Raw genomic sequence first — 21,287 nt, 5'->3', positions numbered from 1 at the left:
TCACAAGCTAAATATCCCTGCATAAATGGCCTCAGTTACTCGGGGAGAGATTTCTGTTTCTATATAAGCATCGGTCTTGTTCATGTGAGGTACTTAGTTAACTGGAGCTGTTACTGTTCTACAGAGGCAAAGCTTTGCTTGTACCTATTGGTAGGCAGGCAGGGCTGCACAGACTGTTGAAACACTTTGCTTATGTTAGCTGACAGGCAGGACAGCAGAGAATCAGCGATGCACAGATTTCCCCCCTCCCAGACAGCTTGCCTGCTTTACAGACTCAGCAGAAGGAAACAGAGGCGGAAGCTAAAGCTTTTCTTCCCATTACAGTACCTTACAGATACATACATGCAGACACATACACACATAAAACCAAATGACATGTGACAGATTAATGATGAGGAAGAGTCAGATCGTCTCTCTGTGTATGAGAGACAGAACGGCTGATTTAAATGCAATCTCATTTGGAATACTATATAGAGTTCTAGTTGCCATATCTCAAAAAAGATATTGTAGAGCTGGAAAAAGTACAGAAGAGCCAAAATAATTAAGAGGTTGGAGCAACTTCCTATGAGGAACAGTTAAAGAGACTAGGACATTTCACTGTAGAGGTTTATACAATTATGCATAGGATAGAGAAAGTGGCTAGAGAGAATTTTTTTTCTTCCTCTCCCATAATATTAGAACTTGAGGGGCACCCAATGAAGTTGACGGGCAATAGATGTAGAACAGACAAATGGAAATATTTCTTTACCGAAAGAGCAATTAAATTGCAGAATTTACTGCCAATGGGCATAGTGACCGCCACTAGCATGGATGGCTTTAAATGGGTGTTTAGAGAGATTCAGAGAGAGTAGGTCCATCTATGACTGGTAGCCACAGAGACTAAAGGGAACCTCCATATGCAGAAGCAGTAAACATCTGAATTCCACTGCTAGAAGGCAACACCAGTGGAAGAACCTGGCCTCTTAAGCCCTCCAAGGTAACTAGTTGGCTACTGTGTGAAACAAGATGCTGGACTAGATAGACCAGTAATCCTGCAGGACTCTTCTAACATGTTATTATCTCTCAGGATCTTAAATTTTATGTAAAATAAGTTGTGCCTTTTCCCTGAAACACACCCCCCCAGTTGCTGTTAGTTCCAGTTGGAGGAAAAAGATAGGCAAACTATGTCCACATGTAAAGAAAGTAGGAAGTGTAAACTGCAGTGTGTAAGTGAGGAGATTTAAACTCTGTTCCCTGATGTGCCATGCTCCTGGACTTGAAACATTTTTTTCTACTAGCAAGCCTTTTCATTTAAAAATAGACATTACCATCCCCTGTGGATCATAGGAAAATAGGAAAATCTTACTGTCGTGCCAATTTACATTTCCCTGTGTCTGAGTGAGAACTTTAAAATGGATGTATTTTCTTTTGTCTGTCTGGTTTTTGGCACAGGGGATCCCTGTGCTAAAAGGTACACCCCTCCAAAAATTCATCACAGTTAACTGCAAACAAAAAAAAAAAACCTTCCAGCCAGAAACAGGTTTTCCATTGAAACCAAAGAAAATTCACAAAGAAAACTCAAACAAGTGTATTAGGAACAATAATGAAAACAACTTCACAATGATCCAAGGTACCGTGAAACATCACATCTGTACTGTGAGATGAGGAAATAGAGAATCTCATGGAGGGAGGCTGGAGGACAATTACAGCAAAATCTATTTCGGCTGTAATCCTGCTTTCTGTTGTGCACCAACAGCCCTCAGACTTCAGCAACCCAGGGAACTCCGTTTTGATTTAAAATGTTGCATAGACTCCCAAGTTTTCCTCTCCTCTCAAGTTTGAATCAATCTCACTCCTTAACTGGAAGGGAGTTTGTGTCACAGAGAACAAGAAACTTCCTTATTGGTTAATCTAATCATATGCCAGGTGAACAGGGGTGGAAAAGAGACTGGAAAAACTTTCAAAGCTGCTCACAGAAATATACAAATACCAGTGCCCCACAACCTGAATTTCCGATATTTCAGTTGGAAACCCCTTCAAATGGTCACAGAATGGCATCTTTCTCTCTCTACACTGACATCCTTCACATTGTGAAAACGACATCAGTTTTATACCTGAAGTAACAGTGATGACTGTAGTAGGACTGTAGGTCTTTGGTGATACTCGGCCAATTAGTTCTAGGGCTCAGCTATTGGAATCAGAACGCTTTCTGCCTCGTATGCCAAGGTAATCTGGAAGCTAGGTGACTGTGAGTGGTGGCAGCTCCAAGATTTTCCTCCCTTCTTAAGGGTGGGAAGCTGATTTCATCCCCAGCCCCTGAGACAGAGTCCCTACCCCCATCCCTGGAAAACTGAGAGGGCTTCATTTTCTCCTTAGCAAGATGGACATGAGAAGGGCTCACCCTCTGTCCTTCAAAGGATTTACAGATTCCCTGAAGCACTCTTGTGGACCCACTGGACTCCAAGGGTTCCCAGAAGCCCAGTCTGAAAAAACAGTGACACAGGCTGAACGTGTCCCCATTGTAGTTCCTAGTCATGGCTGTGGTAGACCGGTTGCTAACAAGAGGTCACGACTTAATCTATGCCTGTATTATTGTGCGGGTGGAAGAACTGCAGCGGATGCTGGTCATTGCGCTGGAGCAAGAACAGAAGCACCTTTCAGCATTCCCGCTTCTACATGATGGGCCCTTTTTATGTTGTTCCTCTACACACATCACAACCTGGCCTTACTTCTTCAAGCTTAACAGTATAGCATGCTGATAAACTATAGTGATGGGTGTCACAACAGCAGATATAGATAGCCTGTTATATTAATGCATGCTTCCAGGACAGTAATAGAATGTTTTGCCCTTGAATGAACTATCCCTTTGCATGCAATTTCCCTCTCTCAAGCAGGAATCACAGTGCAGCCCAATGACTTCGTACTGAACATTCCCGTAACGTAACCCAATTCCACTTGCTATCCCAGCTTCCCCCACAGGAAGAGAAAGAACCAACGACACATGGGCCTTACCAATTACAAAACTTGTCATCCAGGTTCCCTTTCCAAATACACCTTGCAGAAAGCGAAATATCATAAATACTGTAAAGTTTGGTGCAAACGCCACTACGAGACCGCACAGGCCTGCTCCAAAGCAGGAGAAGAGATAAGTGGAGATTCTGCCGTATCTGTAGAGGAAAGAACAAAAGGTTGTTTCGAAAATGTGTGAAGTTTCCCTTCTACACTGAAAAGATTTTAAACTGGTTGTCCGGGAAGGTACCGTTCTCAGGGAGGGGAGTACGATAGATCATAGAATCATAGAGTTGGGACAATGCAGGAAACTCACAACTGCCTCCCCCACACACCCCCAGTGACCCCTACCCCATGCCTAGAAGATGGCCAAGATGCCCTCCCTCCCATGAACTGCCCAAGGTCATAGAATCAGCATTGCTGACAGATGGCCATCTAGCCTCTGCTTAAAAACCTCCAGAGACGGAGCGCTTACCACCTCTCGAGGAAGTCTGTTCCGCTGAAGAACCGCTCTAACTGTTAGAAAATTCTTCCTAATGCCAAGATGGATATTTCAGCACTGTTTGTGCTGGTTTGTAGTAATATTTAACAAGTGCTTAGTTTCTGGGATGTGAAGCCTAGGAATCAGGCCTCTCATAAAGTTCCACCATCTCCTCCCTAATCCTTAGGGTTGCCAGCTCTGGGTTGGGAAATACCTGAAGTTTTTTGGGACAGAGCCTGAGGAGGGTGGGGTTTGGGGAGGGGAGGGACGAATGCAGAAATTGAAGAGAACCTGCAACTTATGCTTGACTGTTACACAGGGCGAGGATTCTGGACCCAATCTGTGTAGTTGGTTAAAGAGTGCTACAAGCATTTCCTAACAACTTTTGCCTGTTTTGCCCTCTAGGCAAATGACATGTGGTCCCTCAGGCTCAAACTACACATTATATTTAACAAGCTATTGTCACAGGGACTTGCAGTCACAAGGAAGTAAGAGGCTTACCTGTAAACCAAGTTTTAGTAATGATAGCCAACCTCTTCACAACTAGGATTAGTATGGTTGCCAACCTCCAGGTAATAGCTGGAGATCTGCTATTACAACTGATCTCCAGCCCATAGAGATCAGTTCACCTGGAGAAAATGGCTGCTTTGGCAATTGGACTCTATGGCTTTGACGTCCCTCCCCTCCCCAAACCCCACCCTCCTCAGGCTCTGCCCCAAAAATCTCCCGCCGGTGGCAAAGAGGGACCTGGCAACCCTAGTTTAAGCCCTTAGCAGCAGCTAAAAGAATAAGATCCATAGGCAAACTGTACCTGTCTGCAGTATAGCCTAGAGTGAATGCTCCTATTAGGAACCCCAAATTGAGAATAGATTGTGTCACATCCACCAGCCAATCCTTGGAACAAACAAGGTTATACTGTGGAAAGAAACAAAAGATAGAGTAAGATTCATAGATGAGGCAGACGTTTTACTCAACAGTGTAGTCCAGTCTTCTAAAAAGAGGTTACAGAGATGCATTTTGATGCAATGTACATGTCATATTGTAAATTATTTTTATCCTCGGGCATATACAGGACCCCATCTAATAAAGCAAACTATTTAAAGCATCTTGGCAGTCATGCTTGGTTCATGTGCTTAGAGGTATGATCTGCTTTTTGTTTTTACAGGCTGCCAGAGATACAAGTGTTAGTAAGAGCTCTATTATATTTCACTACTTGATAACTTACAGGAAAGCTAAAATACTTGACCGGCCATCATATTGATTCGGCAATGAACAAAAAATTCTCTTTTGCTTCCCCAAGTCCTTCAGTCTACAAAAAATCCCTTCCCAAGCCTACAAGCCAAAACTCAGAATAGTGTCACAAATGAAAACACCAAGCTCAGTTTTAATAAAACAATTTGCTTTTCTAGCTTCTTTTATAATATAAAATAATCCCAGAGCCTCTCCTTTGGTGAGCAGAGATAGAATTCTGATTTCCAGTCAGTGTTTCCTCATGGAACCTGAAACTGCACTGCTTTCTACATAGTCCCATCATATCTTAGTCCCATAGTCTAAATCCCATAGTCTCTTCTTATCATCTCAAGGCTCCAGATACTCCTCAACTAATAAATTAACAGCAGATAACAATACATTTACTAGCAGTAAAGTTGAAGCTAGTCTGTGGCAAAGTTGTTAGCACACTTAGCACAATTGTATCTACATGAATAAAATAACAAATTAAAGCACTGATCACATACACTTGCAGAATAACTATTGCCTGCATTTCCAGTGTGCTGCTATCTCCTGCCACATTACTGAGAAGGAAATAATAAAGGGTTGGATCCTGGCTACTAGTCATGGGAGGAATGTGAATCTCATGCAGTCCCTTCCAACCTCCCAGAGGTAATTCCCAGGGTCACGGGAATCATGTGGATTGAGAACCACATGGGTTGGAGGGCTGCAATGGGCAGGGGGAAAGGTGCAAAATCACCCTTCCTGCCACTTCCAAGTGTGCTGTTGAAAGAGATGGCAATTTAATTCATTTCCCCCATCCCACCGCAGCTCCCTAAACCACGTGGCTATCAATCCATGCAGATCTCACAACCACAGGGATCTTTTTTCTGGGAGTCAGATGGGACAACTGGGGCGATGAGAATACAGCAAACTTCTACATTTCTGCTGATCGTAGGAGCCATCCCTACGTCTGGTTAGTGTTAGGACCCAACTTTAAGATTCTGCAGTGTGCTTAACAGAGCTACTCAAGGCATTGAAGCAATGTTTGTAGTTGTAATCCTGAAGATTTCATGAAACAACATTCCAAAAATAGAGAATCCAGTCAATGTCAACCATGTAACATGGAGTTTGAAACATTCTCTGAATTTAAATAGGAAGAAGAAGAGTTGGTTTTTACACCCCAATTTTCTCTACCTTAAGGAGTCTCAAACTGGCTTACAATCACCTTCCCTTCCCCTCCCCACAACAGACACCTTGTGAGGTAGATGGGGTTGAGAGAGATCAGAGAGGATTGTGACTGGCCCCACGGTCACCCAGCAGGCTGCATGTGGAGGAGTGGAGACACCAACCCCGTTTACCAGATTAGAGCCCGCCGCTCGTGTGGAGGACTGGGGAATCAAACCCGGTTCTCTAGATCAGAGTTTGCCACTCTTAACCACTACACCACGCTGGCTCTCTAGGTGCCATCGGTGGATTACTTCAAGTACTGACAATGTAGATTTAGCCCATTCAGTTTTAAAAGGAAGTTTAAACCAATTTTGCTTTCAGGATATTGATGTAATAAAGAGCTTGTCTAATACTGATTTTCCAAGAGAGCAACTGGTTAACAATAGATATGGGAAAGTATTAGAAGTAACCAAACTACTGTCAGTCAACACAAAAGCAACATGTTTCATCAGTACACTTCTATAATCTTCATCCTGGTCACTGATGAAAATAATGAATTACGACTTGGAGGAATTCCTGCATAAATAAATCATTATTAGATTATTTGTGTCTTGTATGGCTCCCCCTTTGGGCTCCCCCCTTGGGCCAGTTTCCATGTCATACTTTAATCCAGTAGCATCTATACTTGAGGTGGATTTCCACATGCACATAGTGTGTGGAAACCCACATTTTTTTATATGAATGGTAGGTATATGGCATCCATGCAAGATTAATTGCAGGTATTTTAAGTAACTGGATTTTGGGCCTATATACACAGCGAGAGGGATCCCATGCACTCCAAACAGTGATTGCCAGCACATAAAAATGCACCTGCATAAGCTCTTACATGAGGGGAGGTGTGTAAGCATGCCTGTGCTGATACATTTCTTCATCCTGATATAGTTGAACGAGAATATGCTTTTCAAATGTGTACTGTGAAGGAGTGTTAGCTCCCATATGTACCACCTCTTTTCTTAAGATCTGCCAACTTGGACTTTCTCCATATACCAACACAGTAATTGGAGACCTAATTATCACCTCATTTGTATCTCAGGAGACAAATGAAGACTTTCCTTTTCTATCAGGCTTTTCATGATGGTTCATTGTTAATGTCTTTTAAGTTGAGGGGATTTATGTTAATAACAGGAAGTGGTGTTATTTTTAATTAATTGTTGATATTGGCTGCAATACTGCAGTCCAAGCTCTGCTCACAACCTGAGTTCGATCCCAACAGAAGTTGGTTTCAGGTAGCCAGCTCAAGGTTGACTCAGCCTTCCATCTTTCCGAGGTCGGTAAAATGAGTACCCAGCTTGCTGGGCATAAAGGGAAGATGACTGGGGAAGGCACTAGGGCTGTCAATTCAGTTCGGCCCGAACTGAAAATCAGCCGAATTTCCCTTGATTCGGCGGTTTTTAGTTCGGGAGGAACCGAACTCAAAACTGGCGGGCAACGGGGGGGGCGAATTCAGCGAGTTCGGGAGTTCGCAAATAAATTCGGCCAATTCGGGGCCGTCAGTAAGCAGCATAACCTTCAGTAAGCAGCATTCTCCTCCCCCGGCCAATCGGTGGCCAAGCTGGGTCTTCTTCTGGCCAATCAGTCAGGACTGAGTACTGGAGGAATCAGCTGATGTGCGGCCGGCCAGGGAAAGAGATAGAGAGGGAAATCCTCATGTGTGTGTGAGGGGGTGCTTGTGCACATTCGCTCCTTTCCGTGGCTGCAGGGGGCGCATTTTTTGGGGTACAGACCCCAAACTTTCAGGGGCTATTCAGACAAGTTTTCTTAAGAGACCACCCAAGTTTTGTAAACATTGGGTCAGGGGGTCCCGAGATATGGGCTCCCCCCTTTTTTCTTTCCATGGCTGCAGAGGGCGCATTTTTGGGTGTGCCGACCCCAAACTTTCAGCAGAGCATCAGACAAGGCTTCTTAAGATACCCCCCAAGTTTTGTAAACATTGGGTCAGGGGCTCCCGAGATATGGGCTCCACCCCTTTTTCCTCTCCCCCCTTTTCCATTTTTGTGGCTGCAGGGGGTGCTTTTTTGGGGGTGCAGCCCCCAAACTTTTATCATAGCTTCAGAGAATCCCTCTTAAGAGACCACCCAAGTTTTGTAAAGATGGGTTCAGTGGGGGCTGAAATATCGGCTCCCCCCCTTTTCTCTTTCCGTGGCTGCAGGGGGCACATTTTTGGGTGTGCCGACCCCAAACTTTCAGCGGAGCTTCAGACAAGGCTTTTTAAGAGACCACCCAAGTTTTGTAAACATTGGGTCAGGGCCCCCCGAGATATGGGCTTTCCCCTTTTCCCTATTGGGATGAATGGATCACCCTCGAGAGATGCATACATATGGATCTTATATTGGATACAAATGGAATCATATTGGATTACCCAGCCTCCCAGCCCCTCCTGCTGGAACAGAAGACAGCCACAGTAAGACCCCTTTGGGGGCTTTAATCTATAATTTTTCTTTTCTGTGTGTGTGTGGGGGGGAAAGCAGAGTCTGTGTGTGTGTGTGGGGAGGGAGCAGTTTCTGTGGGTGGGGGGGAAGCCAAAGGGGGCTTTTGCCGGTTCTGCCTGGGGTGTGTGTTCCCCTTCCAGTCTCTCTCTCCCTGGTTTGAGGGGGGGCTTCATTTTTATTCTTCAGGTTTTTCCTCATTCATAAGATCAGTTAGGTTATTTTGATGCTTGCTCAAAACTGGTTTTCAAATGGTGACTTAAAGAATGCATCTGCCTGGTCCCAAGTCCGATGCAAAAGGAGAAATTCCACCCCCTCCTGCTCATTATGCATAGCTAGCTGCCTCTGTCCCTTTCCATGGTATGCAAACTCCCAGGTGTCAGGTGTTGCTTTGCACTGTTGCAAAGGTGTTGCATTGCGTGCTTGTGTTGCTTTGCAGTTGTATTGTTTTGCAAAATTCTTCACACCTGCCCCGCCCTTTGCATGTTTGCAAAGGTGTTGCTTTTCAGTTGTGTTGCTTTGCAAAGTTCTTAGCACCTGCCCCCCCTTGCTCTCATCAGCTGTTTGTCGGGGCTGGGAGCTTTGTGCGTGGGCGGCAAGCTCTGCTGAGAGATACACATTAAGGGTGGGGGGGACCCCTTTCAGGGCCCATATCTCAGCCCCCCCGACCCAATCTTTACAAAACTTGGGGAGTCTTTCAATATACGTCCTTTGAAGCTCTGCTGAAAGTTTGGGACCTCTAAGCCCAAAAATGCCCCCCCCAGAGCCGCGGAAAGGCGCGATTGTGTTTTTAATGGCTTTATTCGGCCGAATTTTTTTCCGAACTTTGAATTCCCGCAGAATTGAACGGATCCGAAGTGGGGGAGTTCGGACTTCGGCACGTACCGAACCCACAAGGGCCAAATTCGGCCGAATCCGAACTGTACCGAATTTTTTTTTTTTTTACAGCCCTAGAAGGCACTGGCAAACCACCCCATGAACAAAGTCTGCCTAGGAAACATCGGGATGTGACGTCACCCCCTAGGTCAGGAATGACCCAATGCTTGCACAGGGGACCTTTACCTTTTTTTATTGGCTGTTTTAATTGGATTGTTTTTTAAAACTTTTGTAACCATTGCAATTTTTAAAAATAAAAGCTGTTTAGAAACTGATAAACTGAGGAGCTACAAGGACCTGAGAGAAGAGGGACAATTTGGAACTTGCAGTTTCTCCTCCAAAATAACCTGGCCTATGAGATATTGTGCCCTGACCTGGATGGCCCAGGCTAGCCTGACCTCGTCAGATCTCAAAAGCTAAGCAGGGTCAGCCCTGGTTAGTATTTAGATGGGAGACCACCAAGGAATACCAGGGTTGCTGTGCAGAGGAAAGCACTGGCAAACCACCTCTGTTACTCTCTTGCCATGAAAACCCCAAAAAGGGATCACCATAAGTCGGCTGTGACTTGACGGCACTTCACACACAGAGACACATGAGATTCTGTAAGCTCTCAGGGTGTTGAGCAGGCTAATTTCCCTCCCCACTCTTATATTAATCACTGACCCTCATCTGATCTCAAGATTGCATGCCTCCTGGAGCATATGCAGTCCTCATCTGACCACTTTGGTTTCCCCACCCCCCATTTATTTTGGTTGATTTACAAAGTCAAGTAGAAACCCCTGTATTGGCTGTGAAGGCCTGGTTTAGCTCCTTTCCTGATCATAACAGGCACCACCACTTCATTATTTGATGTGATAAAAAGTACATGAAAAAAAGATACTGGCATGGCCCTTCTTACATGTTCTTAGATACGACAAAAGTTATGTACATGTAAAGTGGAAACTTTTAAAATGGCTGGTCTAAATTCCTCCTTGGCCATTTGAAATACTAATGTTTCATAAATGACTGTATCAAATATTTTGTTGATATCCAAATAATCTTCCTCTGGCAGTCCAGTTGCCATGCCCAAAAGGACATATGAATTTAGTACAGACTATTAAAAGCTTTTGTAGACAGAGGCCCATAATGAATCCTTCCTGGAGGACCGAGTGTAAAGATTCAAGTTATATTGGTTCTTGTAGGTTATCCGGGCTGTGTAACCGTGGTCTTGGAATTTTCTTTCCTGACATTTCGCCAGCAACTGTGGCAGGCATCTTCAGAGGAGTAACACTGAACTGTCCCTCAGTGTTACTCCTCTGAAGATGCCTGCCACAGCTGCTGGCGAAAAGTCAGGAAAGAAAATTCCAAGACCACGGTCACACAGCCCGGATAACCTACAAGAACCAATGAACTCTGACCGTGAAAGCCTTCGACAATATTCTAGTTATAGTTTGACCAAAACCCAAACAGCCTGTGTGCTCTGGGAATTTGACACACTTGTGTTTAGCCTTAGAAGAAAACCCTTTACATGCTCTATATAGCCTTGTCCTTGATATTTACCCACCTGCTGCAGGTAAACCCATGCTCTCAGCCCCAGCTGAAGAGTAGGTGAAAAAGCAACTCGGAAATGGCCACCATAAAGACTGGAAAAAATTCCTAGAGCATCACCCAGGAGTGACGTCACATTTTCTCCCAACTTAATCCTTCCCCACCCCTGCCATCAAAATCTCCCAGCATTACTAGCAAACCTGGTTCTATCTGATCTCCGTACTACTGGGCTGCTCTTTGACTGAGAGCTGCCTATTGACTAATGAACAAGTAAATAGCAGTATGTAATGACCAGGATGTGTATTTGTATAGTATAGCCCAATCATGACAGATCTTGGAAGCTAAGCAAGTGGAGGCCGAGGAAGATTTCCAGCCCCTGGCTGGCCAGAGGTCACTTGCCAACAGGCCAAGCTGACAGCCACGGAGGGGGAGGATAGTTCTGACTCCCTTTCCAACTGGTCTAAGGCTGAGGAGGCACCTCTAAGTTGGCTCGGTGGAGGGAAAGACTCCTCTGGCCCGATGCCCGCGAGGTCGCAGCTTCACACAATAACTATAGGCAAACAAACGGTAAAAAGCCCATTCTGAACCTGAAGAGTGATAAAAAGTCATTCATGACTGAGAGGCATATGACCACAGCTCTTTTATTACTCTACAAAATGATGTATTTACAGCTTGGACCGCCACCTAGATTTATAGAATGAGATCTCAGAGGAATGGATATAGTGTAGTGGGCTAATGTGTTGACATGTAAGACTGCGCATGGCAAGCAGATAGAAAAGATCTAAGTGACAGCCAGGTGATTGGTGGTCACATGACAGCTCAATGACTGAGCAGACAAACTGGCTTGCACTGGACTGAGCTAGATGGTCCTGGAGACCAGGCAGCCAACTGCTGATGGGCTGGGAGATTGTGCCAGTAATGTATAAAAGTGTAACATATATGTATTTGTGTGTGGGTTGAGAGAAGTGGATGCTTTGCGAAGCACTTTGACACTGTGAAATCAAATAGCACTTTTGAACACGCGCTGACTCTGCGGTATTCACTCGCCTCTGGGGTGTCTGATACTTCTTCCAAACGCCAACAGGGCTATGGGCCCAGAACGACTGCGCTAGGTGCCCCCCCTCTCCCGCTCACTCCCCTGATGGACGAACAGCAAGAATTGTTATCATAATCGCAGCTTCTTCCACGTTCTCTTTTGCAGAGCTGGTACCAGCGCTCAGGAAGCTGGATTTGGTTCCAGAGCATCCAGCTGCTGATATCTGCACTAAATTCTGGTGTATATCAGAGTTAGTATATATTAACTAAATCCTCCTTGTTTTTTTCTTGTGAGCACATCGAGCACATAGATTCTGATCTATCCTCCTATTCTGTTAAGGAAAAATCACAGCCATATTTGATCTGTAATGATTAACCAAACGTTTCTGAAGAGAAACAAAGTAGGATTCAATCAAAGATTTCACTTTTCATTGTTCTCTAATGGCAACCTCCTCCCATCCACATTCCAGTAAAAGTAGTACTATTCTGATTCTCTAAAGAATTAATTGATATGTGTTCCCGGAAGGAAAAACCTCAGTATCTAGAAGAACATAATGTAAATATACTTATTTGTATTTTTTAATCTTAAAATACCTGTCCTTTCTCCAAATAGAAGCAAGGTGGTTCTAGTCAGTAAGAGAATATTATTGAAAGTTGACTCACTTCCTGAAAAGGGTAAATCTGTGCAGAGTAATAATTTTTCCCCATAGAAAGGTTAAGAAAACAATGCCAGGAATGAGCTTTTGATTATTTTCCTTGATGTAAATTTCCAAATAAGCAAAATCTGTAAGAGATAATTGGTGCATTTTTAAATAGCCAAAATCTTCTCTTAAATGGTGTCGGGAGCCACAGGTGGGATCCATGGCTGCCATAAGGTCTAATTTGGCCATGCAGGTCAGAAACGCCTCCTGGTTCCTGAGCATTATTTCACATTCCCTGGGGGACTCATGGCATTTTTAAATGGCCATATTCTTCTCTGAAATGGTACGGTGGTCACAGGTCTGACCCATAACATCTAGTTTGGTCCTCAGCGGCAGCTTTTTGGTGGGGAATACTGGGGAAGGCAGTAAAGTTCTGTTTCATGGAAGCTTGGATCCGACATGGATTTGGATTTAACACTATTTTAGTGTTAATCACTATTTAATCACTATTTTGTGATCTCACTGTGGTGATAAAAGTAAATCTCTGTACTCACATGAATTGCAGAATGTAACACAACTTCTTTATTGCAACTAAAATCAGACTAACACAGAAACGGAAAGGAGAACAGTGCAGGGGGTGGAGTTTTCCTCCAACCCATCATTAGGTTCCCGTTAACTTTTTAAAATCCATTTTACTAGACACTACATTCTGTATTCATTATCCAAAGAACCCTCAAGGGAAAACAAACAAGGGCTTATAGCAGAAATGCATTTTGCCTCTCTATGATATAAAACCATATCCATTTTATAGGACTTCAAATGTCACTGTTTCCCTGAAAAGATCTTAGGAATTATACTGTTGTGAGAGTGCTGAGAATTCTCTGCTAAAGATCTTTAAGCATACCTCTTCTATTCCCAGGGCTCACTGGTGGGGGGACGGAATAACACAGGCTTTAGCTGAGTTACTTCCAACAACTAATGTCTCAGCATTGTATCAGCAATGTTTCAAATATACTGCATGGGTATAAATTACAACCCATCAACTACACCAGAACATCATAGATACTGATGTTTCAGCATCACTACACGAGGAATTTAGCAAAACTATTCTATCTGTGTGGAATCCTAAAATGCCTTTTGCCCTCCTGGGAGCCAGCTATTTGACTGCATCAAGTATAGATCCATCTTGTGTAAACATGTAGTAGGAGAGGACACTACTGTGGTTACAATGGACCAAGCTAACCTTGGGTTCAAATTCCAGATCTGTATTATCTAAATCAATGGTATAATCTGCATTCTTGATCTCATTCATCTCCTGTGATCTTACTTTCTACTGGCTAGTCATTAATGAATGCTCAGATTTTGAAAATTATGCCAATGGCTAAAATTCGATTTAGGAATGCAGAGCATGACTATCCACATAGGTATGTAGAGGTGCCCTAGAGCGTACCAGTCCCAGTTCAGAAGAAAGGAGATCCAGTACCATAGACATGGCCTGTGGCTACTGGAACTCACTGCATCTCCCTTGGTCTAAGGTGTGACTTCGGGACTTGAGCTCCCTCTTCACCATCAATATTCCTAGCTACTTCCAGCTCCCAACCCCTAGGTCCCCAGTTTTGTCCATGGTTTGCTGGCACAAATTTTGAAAAACAGTGAATTTGGAGCATATTGTATCCATTTACAATCTCAGTATCATCAAAATTACTCTGATGCCCATGCAGTAAACTGACAGTGGGATAACTGGTATTTTATTAGCATCAGTACTACAATATCCTTATTAAGACCAACTGAAAGTCATATGTAGTAAGCTAGCTTTTGAGTACCACAGAACTCTTCTCCAGGTAGAATATTAAAACAGTTGGGTGTGGTTTGAAAAAATAATGATTCTGGTGCAGGACATAGTAAAGGTAGGGTTGCCAGGTTGCTGGGATTGGCAAGCAATCACCTGCCAATCTACTGGGCTCCTCGGTGTGGTGATCGCACATGGCCGCTTGCAACGCAATTACATCATTTCTGGGTTTACCCCTGGAAGCGCAGCATCATGAAGGGACACTTTAGCCCTCAACCCCCCAAAATGCTACGGGGTTTGAGTGCTAAAGCATCCCGTTGCAATGCAGTGCTTCCAGGGTAAACCCAGAAGTGATGTAATCGCATTGCGCCTGGCTACGCATGCGAGACCTCTGCCACATCCTTGCCCTAAAAAGCTCCCACCGGTGGCGAGGGGGGACCTGGCAACCTGAAGTAAAGACCTGTCTTCCATATGAACATTTTTGGGTGTAGGAGACCAAATCAGCACTAAGTAATGCTTCACAATGTGGCTTCTATTGACTCTATACCTAGAACATAACCTCAGATTAATCTCTGGGTTTGCTAACATTATGACAACCATGTTTTTCTTGACTTCTAATCAAGAAGGATTTGTGTGTTCCAGTTGCCGCGGATCTGAATAACTACTTGCTTTTATATTTTCATCGCTTCTTTATTACAGTATAGTACAGCTGTAGTACGGCTGTAAATCTTTTGCATTTGGTACAAATGTAATATGCCAAGGGCCCCCTAAGACCATCCCATAATGTAGATCGGGCCTATACTTGCAGCTTTCCCCCCTATTCCCTCCTTTTTAAATTTTGCTTACCATCATGGACATTTTCTGTGAAACTCAAAAGCTACTTCACTATTTTGTGTCTTAACCTAATAAAGACATTAGGCTACTTCTACTGCCTGGATTTTATCCAAATGCACCAACACAGTTACTGGCATTTTTCGTCTTTTATTGCCTCGCGTTTTATGATGTTTGTTTTGTTATTATCATTTTAGAAGCTGGCTTTGCTGATACATGATCATATTTTTCTATTTTTGTTATGGTGGCAATGAAAATTGATCTAGGCTGAATTTCAAATTGCCAGAGGAGAAATTCCATCAAACTCATCCAGATAACTAATACAAAGATGCGGTCACTGAGATCATCTCGGAGATCGAACATACAGCCAGTCCTTCTATGCAACTATCTTGCTTTAGTTTTCAGTTGGATCCTTTTGTTCATATTTCTGTACATCCAATATCTACAATGCCTTGTCTCTCTTTATACTCCCCTGTCTCAAAGCGTCACTACAAATGGGAACCGTTTTGGCATTACCTAACATATTAATCGCATTAAGCATGGGCAGTGCCTTTTAAGAATATCTGTGACCCTGGCTAATGTGAAGGAAATAGGAGGACATAGAAACTGCTTTTATCAGAGATGTCAGCCCTCCCTAAATTGCATTCTAGCCCTCTACTCCCATGCATTTTACAGTCCTCTACAAACAGTCAGAATATTTGTTGGACGATTTGAATTCTCTTACCTCACTGGCAATAGTTGCATGAGGCTGTTCGTATAGCCAGCCATTCTGGCATGCAGTAAGTGGCGCGCTGCCCAAGCTGTTATTGGTAAGATGAGCCAGCGGACTGGCACAGCTGACGGAGGTGGTATTCCATTTTATGTCATAAGCCTGGCATTGATGACCATAAGTACTATTCACCAGGTTTCCAACGAGACGGGTAAAATTGTACTCCTCTTCGAGAGTCCATCCACAACGGTCACTAATTTCTGCCGCGTAGGGGAGCCTGCACGTAAAGCTCTCTGGCTTCGGCCCAAGAAATACAATTCCAACAAATAAAAATGAAAACGTTACGCCAGTCTGGGAGAGGAGAAGGAAGGCCCTCTTTTGGAAACTTCCAAATTCCCCAGCCTCTTTTAAAACGGCATCAAAAGACGGCATTGTAGACAGTATTTTTTTTTTGGTGAAGTCAGTTGAATCCAAGAGGTGGCAGCGTTACAGTTCTCAAACTTTGTAACCACTGCTTGTACTTCCTATAAATCTTGCATGCGTTTTCTCCCCCTCTCTTTCTCTCTCTCTCTCTCACACACACTCCCCCTCTCCTTCGCCCCGCACACATGTAATCAAGTAACATAAGCAACGCTGGGACAGAGCACAGTTACTCCCACAGGACGTTATCCTGTGGATTGGCACAAAGTTTGCTCGTGGCAATTTAGGATTTCACTATAATGCCGGCAAACACGCCAGCCCGAAAAGAAGGGGCGTATGTTTCCTATCTGTCCAGAATGGGTGATTATGCAATCAAAGCAGTTAACCCTTCAGGGCCAGGTGATCAAAAATAGCAGTATATACAGCAGGGTCGCAGATGTTTCCTCTAAACGTCAGTCCTGGGTTGAAGCATCGCAAGCGCAGAATTTCAGTTCTTTTGAATGGGAGGAGCAGAATGCTGGGGCGCCGGTCAGTTGGGAAACGGCTTTTCAGCGGAGAAAAGACTCCGAGGAAAGGGAAGGCTGGAAAAGAAAAATGAAAAAAGAAGGTTTTGCCGTCTTTGTAAAGGCGGCATTGTTGCTTTCCCTAGCAGAAATATCACTGTCAATTGCAGTAACCTCCTAAGGTTGTTGTCCTTGCTACTAGAGCACTGGTTCCCAACCGGGGGTCCGCGAGAACTAAATTAAGATCCGCGAAACAAAGTTATAAACCCATAATAAATTAATATGTTCAATTCAAAGTTCTCTATTATAAAAATATATATTCAAATATTGTTCTAAGTTTAATGTTTAACTAACAGTTATGATTAAAGTTTATTTTCGAATTCTCGGAATTTTTACTTTGGACCTTGGGGTCCCTGCACCGAACAAAAAAGTCCTAGTGGTCCCTGGTCAAAAAAAGGTTGGGAACCGCTGTACTAGAGATTAGAGTAAGTTCAGGAGGTAGAAATTCATTCTGTTCCTGAGAGATTCAGGATATAACTATTTAGTTAATGGATTACAGGTGCTGATAAGTTAGGATTTTGTATTTTCCCCCCTGTCATTATCTCTTTAATTTGTTTCAGTGTCCGTTTTGTTCAATATCTGCTCTCGGGGAATATTGTTATTACTCACTTATTTCAAAATTAAAATGATTGAACATGTTAGTGTATGTGGTTATTATTACAAAGCAATAAAATATTTAGCTGTAATTTTTCATACAGTTTTGTCTGAATTATTTCCGTTTGATCAGTTCAGCCTGGGACTCACGCCATAAGCATGCAACTAAACTCTCACTTGATGATGGCCGTAGGTAGTAAGTGCAACACTTGGGTGGCACTCGGGAGTAGGCTTGCCAGGTCCCTCTTCACCATCGGTGGGAGATATTGGGGGTGGAGCCTGAGGAGGGTGGGGTTTGGGGAGGGGAGGGGCTTCAATGCCATAGAGTCCAATTGCCAAAGCAGCCATTTTCTCCAGGTGAACTGATCTCTATCGGTTGGAGATCAGTTGTAATAGGAGATCTTCTGCTATTACCTGGAGGTTGGCAACCCTACTTGGGAGGCAGAAATTAAGAAAGGGCACTACTTTATAACAATCCACAATGCTTCTCTCCCTCATTTCACGAGTACAAGACCTATTACTGTAGTAATGGAAAACTAAAATAACTTTATAAATTAATATCCACAAGTGGGAACTCATAACGTCTTGCAGGAGGCATCTCATGTCCCCTCTCCCACTATTTCCTCTTTCCCTTTCCTGAAAGCCCTTATAGTCTATCCCTTTGGCTGCTTCCTTCTCTCCTTCCAGCCAACCTACATACAGTATATCTGCCCCTCTGTCTTCAGCTTTCCCTCTCCCTCCCCAGCAGCCTCTACCTAGGAAAACTATGGCCCAATTGTGCTAGCCATTGAGCCAGGCCCACTCTCATGGTAAGAAACCATCCAGGTTTGTGGGGGGGGGATCTCACTTTCCCCTCCCACCACTATTTCTTTCCTGAAAGCCCCCCAAGACTCCTCCTCCCTGCTCTGCCGTTGGCCCGTCGATCAACTGCTTGCAGAATTGCAAAGCATTGCTGGGGCGCATGGCCTGACACATGTCCCACCCTAGGGGTCCCTCCTGCTGCCCTGCCCGGGGGCCAAGCAAGGGCCAAGGTGCCAGGGTGGGGCCCGATGCCGCCACAGTGTCCACCGGGCTGCCGCCAGCTTGGCCAGGTCCCAACGTAGCAGCCTCCACCTCCGAGCCTGGGCCGTCACCACTGGCTTTAGAGGCCAGGATGGACGCCTGAGGCCGCAGTGTCTGAGTCTGTTCCCGGACAGACATGGTCACATCCCCCTAAGGTTCCCACCACTATAAATATTTTAATAAATAAAAATAAGCAAGTGCCATTTATTTTGTGTTGCTGCTTGCAGCCGCTGTTCCATCTATGCCGTTAGAGAACAAGCATTTTAAAGTTTTAAAAGTTTTAAAAGAAGTTTTTTAGAGGGAGAGAAATAACACTTTCCACCAGGCCATGCAGGAACACACATGCCTAAATTGATCTGGATCAAGACAGCTCAGCTGTCATTAGTGGACAGCAAGTTATGCTGTTATAATAAGGCACACAAAGACACCAGCTACATAATTTACAACACAAAATATTATTTTTTATTTTAAGACACTGCTATTTAAGTTGGAAGTGGTGTGAGAAAGACATGAGCCAAAATGGTGGATAACTGAGCATCCATTGTCATGATCCAATCCCATGACTATTATAAATGTAATGAATCCTCACAGCTGCCTTGAACCACAAGGAATGGTAGGGTATAAATGTTTTAATTAATTAATTAATTAAAACAGGTATTCAGTAGGAAAAGTCATTTTCTTCACATTAGTATCCCTTAACTTCCCCCAAATGGAAACCTGAGAGTTAGGGCCAAACTAGCTATTATAACAGGAGCTCTGTGCAAACAGAAGATTTATGAATTCCTGACTGGGATTGCAAATGTGGTACTCAAGATGAGTTAACCCTTCTCTTCTGTACCATTTCTGCAAACACAGTTGTTTTCCTGAAGTTCATATTTGCTCCTGTCAAAAAATAGACACCAAACACTGGCCATTAAAAGCATAATCCTACGGGGGGTGCAAATTGGCTCAGGGAGCCAACTGACCCTTACGCTGGTGAATTGCCAAGATATGCCGGTAGGACCCAGCGCCGCTGCACTGCTCATAGGAACTGGTGAAGCTCTGCTGCGGCTGTGCACCCCCCTGACTCAGACGTAGGCCTCTGCATCACGTCGTCGTAGGTGGATCACAGGACATTTTAGTCCGCTCCTTAAGCCCTTTCAGCCTGGGAATTCTGTCTGACATAGGCGCAAAGCTGCACCAACAAAAACATGGTGCAGCCCATAAGCTCCCATTGAGTGCCCCCCCACTGCAGTAGCCATGTCCATATAGCCCAAGCAGCTCAGGGTGTCAACTAATGGTATGACCAATCACAGCTGCTTCCAGGGACCTGGAGGGGCTACTTGCTGTCATGAGGGATGTAGAGGAGGGAGAGGTGCTCCTCGAAAGGCTGCTGGGGGACCTGTTGGAGGTGCTGGTGGGCCCCCTCCTGCTCCACCACCAGCAGGGGTGGCACGGGGGTTGGTGTGGGTGTGCCCTTGGCAGTATGGGTGTCCCACTGGAAGGTGCAGCGGTCAGTGAGTGGAGAGCACCCACAACTGCACAGACTGCCCACAGCATCTTTCCCTTCCCCTTCCAAGGTGTGGGCGTCAGCTGCTCTGTATGGGCTTGGGGTGCTCTGTATGGGCTTGGGGTGCTCTGTATGGGCTTGGGATGTTTGTGGGGGGGATGCTGGAGCCCATGCCAAACCCTGGCAGGTGCCCGTAGACTTGTGATGGGAGTTGGACCCTTTAAGCAAGGGAGGTGACAGCGAGCCGGCCTCACTGGCCATGCCCTTTTCCACCCCTAGGCTCTGATGGGTGCTTGGCTTGGCCCCCGTGGTGGGTTCAGGCTGCCTTGCCCATTATGGCCCTACTGCCTCACCACAACACTTCCAAGGAATGTAGCGGCGCGGTTGTCGGGGATGCTGATGCAGTTGCAATCACGGAAAGCCAGCTACTGACTCTTTGTTCCTGCTGGCCACCATATTACCATACCCTTTAGGGAGTGGACTAGCAGTGCCACAGTGACGCCACTGCAGTCCATCGTGGCACAAGTGCCCCACAAAATTGCTCTGTAAATCATGGAAAAATTACTCTCAAGAGGCAGCATGGCTATGCTGATGCTTATTTGTTGCCTTGTTTCTTTTTTTCTCATTCTGCCTTTTCATTTATTTTCCAAAAGGTGGCAACACTCAGTAGACTTAGATGTTTCCCATGCCTCTGGGTCAACTGAAGAAACTGCAGATTAACCCTGAAATGTGGGAAATATCATTTTTCCATCAACTATATCCACAGGGTTCCCACTTTCAGGAACAGTGAGTAAACATATTGGTGCCCTTCATGAACCTCAGTTATTATTTTCATAGATTTTAAGCTTTTGCAGGGATGGAGTAATCATTCATCTAATGTAAATATACACTTTAGTATAATCTTGGACTGCAAAAGAACAGGGAAACCTAAAAAAAAAAAAACACTAAAGGAAACCTAAAAATAAAAAGAGAAACAAGGACGCAAACAAAGCAGATGTTCACAAATGAAAAAGTGCAGAAGTTAAATAGCAAAGGAAGAAAATTAATATATTTTTGACAAGGAATGACTATCCTCTCAAATTTTCTGCCTAGCACTATCCTAACATAGTTAAACTCAATGTTTAAAAGTTTAAGAAGATAGTTAAAAAAAAGAGAAAACTCAATATTTACAAAATGTTAGAAATATTTAGAAGTATTTTCAGACAATTAACGTAGTCCACTAAGGAATAAGTAGGAAAGTACAACCGGACACCTAGGATTGCCAACTCTGGGTTGCGATATTCCCAAAGATTTGGGGGGTGGAGCTAGGGGAGGTGGAGGCTAGGAAGGGGGAGAACACAAGAACATAAGAAAAGGACATGCTGTATCACACCAAGGCCCATCAAGTCCAGTGGTCTTTTCACACAGTGGCCAACCA

At 44.3% G+C, this 21,287-nt stretch overlaps 1 protein-coding gene across 1 annotated transcript in view; it reads right to left on the bottom strand.

The window, feature by feature from the left end:
- Nucleotides 1–16,211, bottom strand: part of SLC22A3 (solute carrier family 22 member 3) — a 38,132-nt gene extending 21,921 nt beyond the window's left edge. The window contains exons 1-3 of the mRNA XM_056853312.1: nt 15,758–16,211; nt 4,281–4,384; nt 2,992–3,146 (exon numbers count right to left, since the gene is read on the bottom strand). Coding sequence (XP_056709290.1) covers nt 2,992–3,146; nt 4,281–4,384; nt 15,758–16,174 — 676 coding nt within the window. The 5' untranslated portion in view covers nt 16,175–16,211. The remainder of the gene's footprint in view (nt 1–2,991; nt 3,147–4,280; nt 4,385–15,757) is intronic.
- Nucleotides 16,212–21,287: the final 5,076 nt, after the last annotated feature.

Source organism: Euleptes europaea, chromosome 7 (genome assembly GCF_029931775.1).
Source record: "Euleptes europaea isolate rEulEur1 chromosome 7, rEulEur1.hap1, whole genome shotgun sequence".
Taxonomy (NCBI): Eukaryota; Metazoa; Chordata; class Lepidosauria; order Squamata; family Sphaerodactylidae; genus Euleptes; species Euleptes europaea.
The sequence above is the reverse complement of the archived record's forward strand: the minus strand, read 5'-3'. Positions and strand labels throughout refer to the sequence as shown.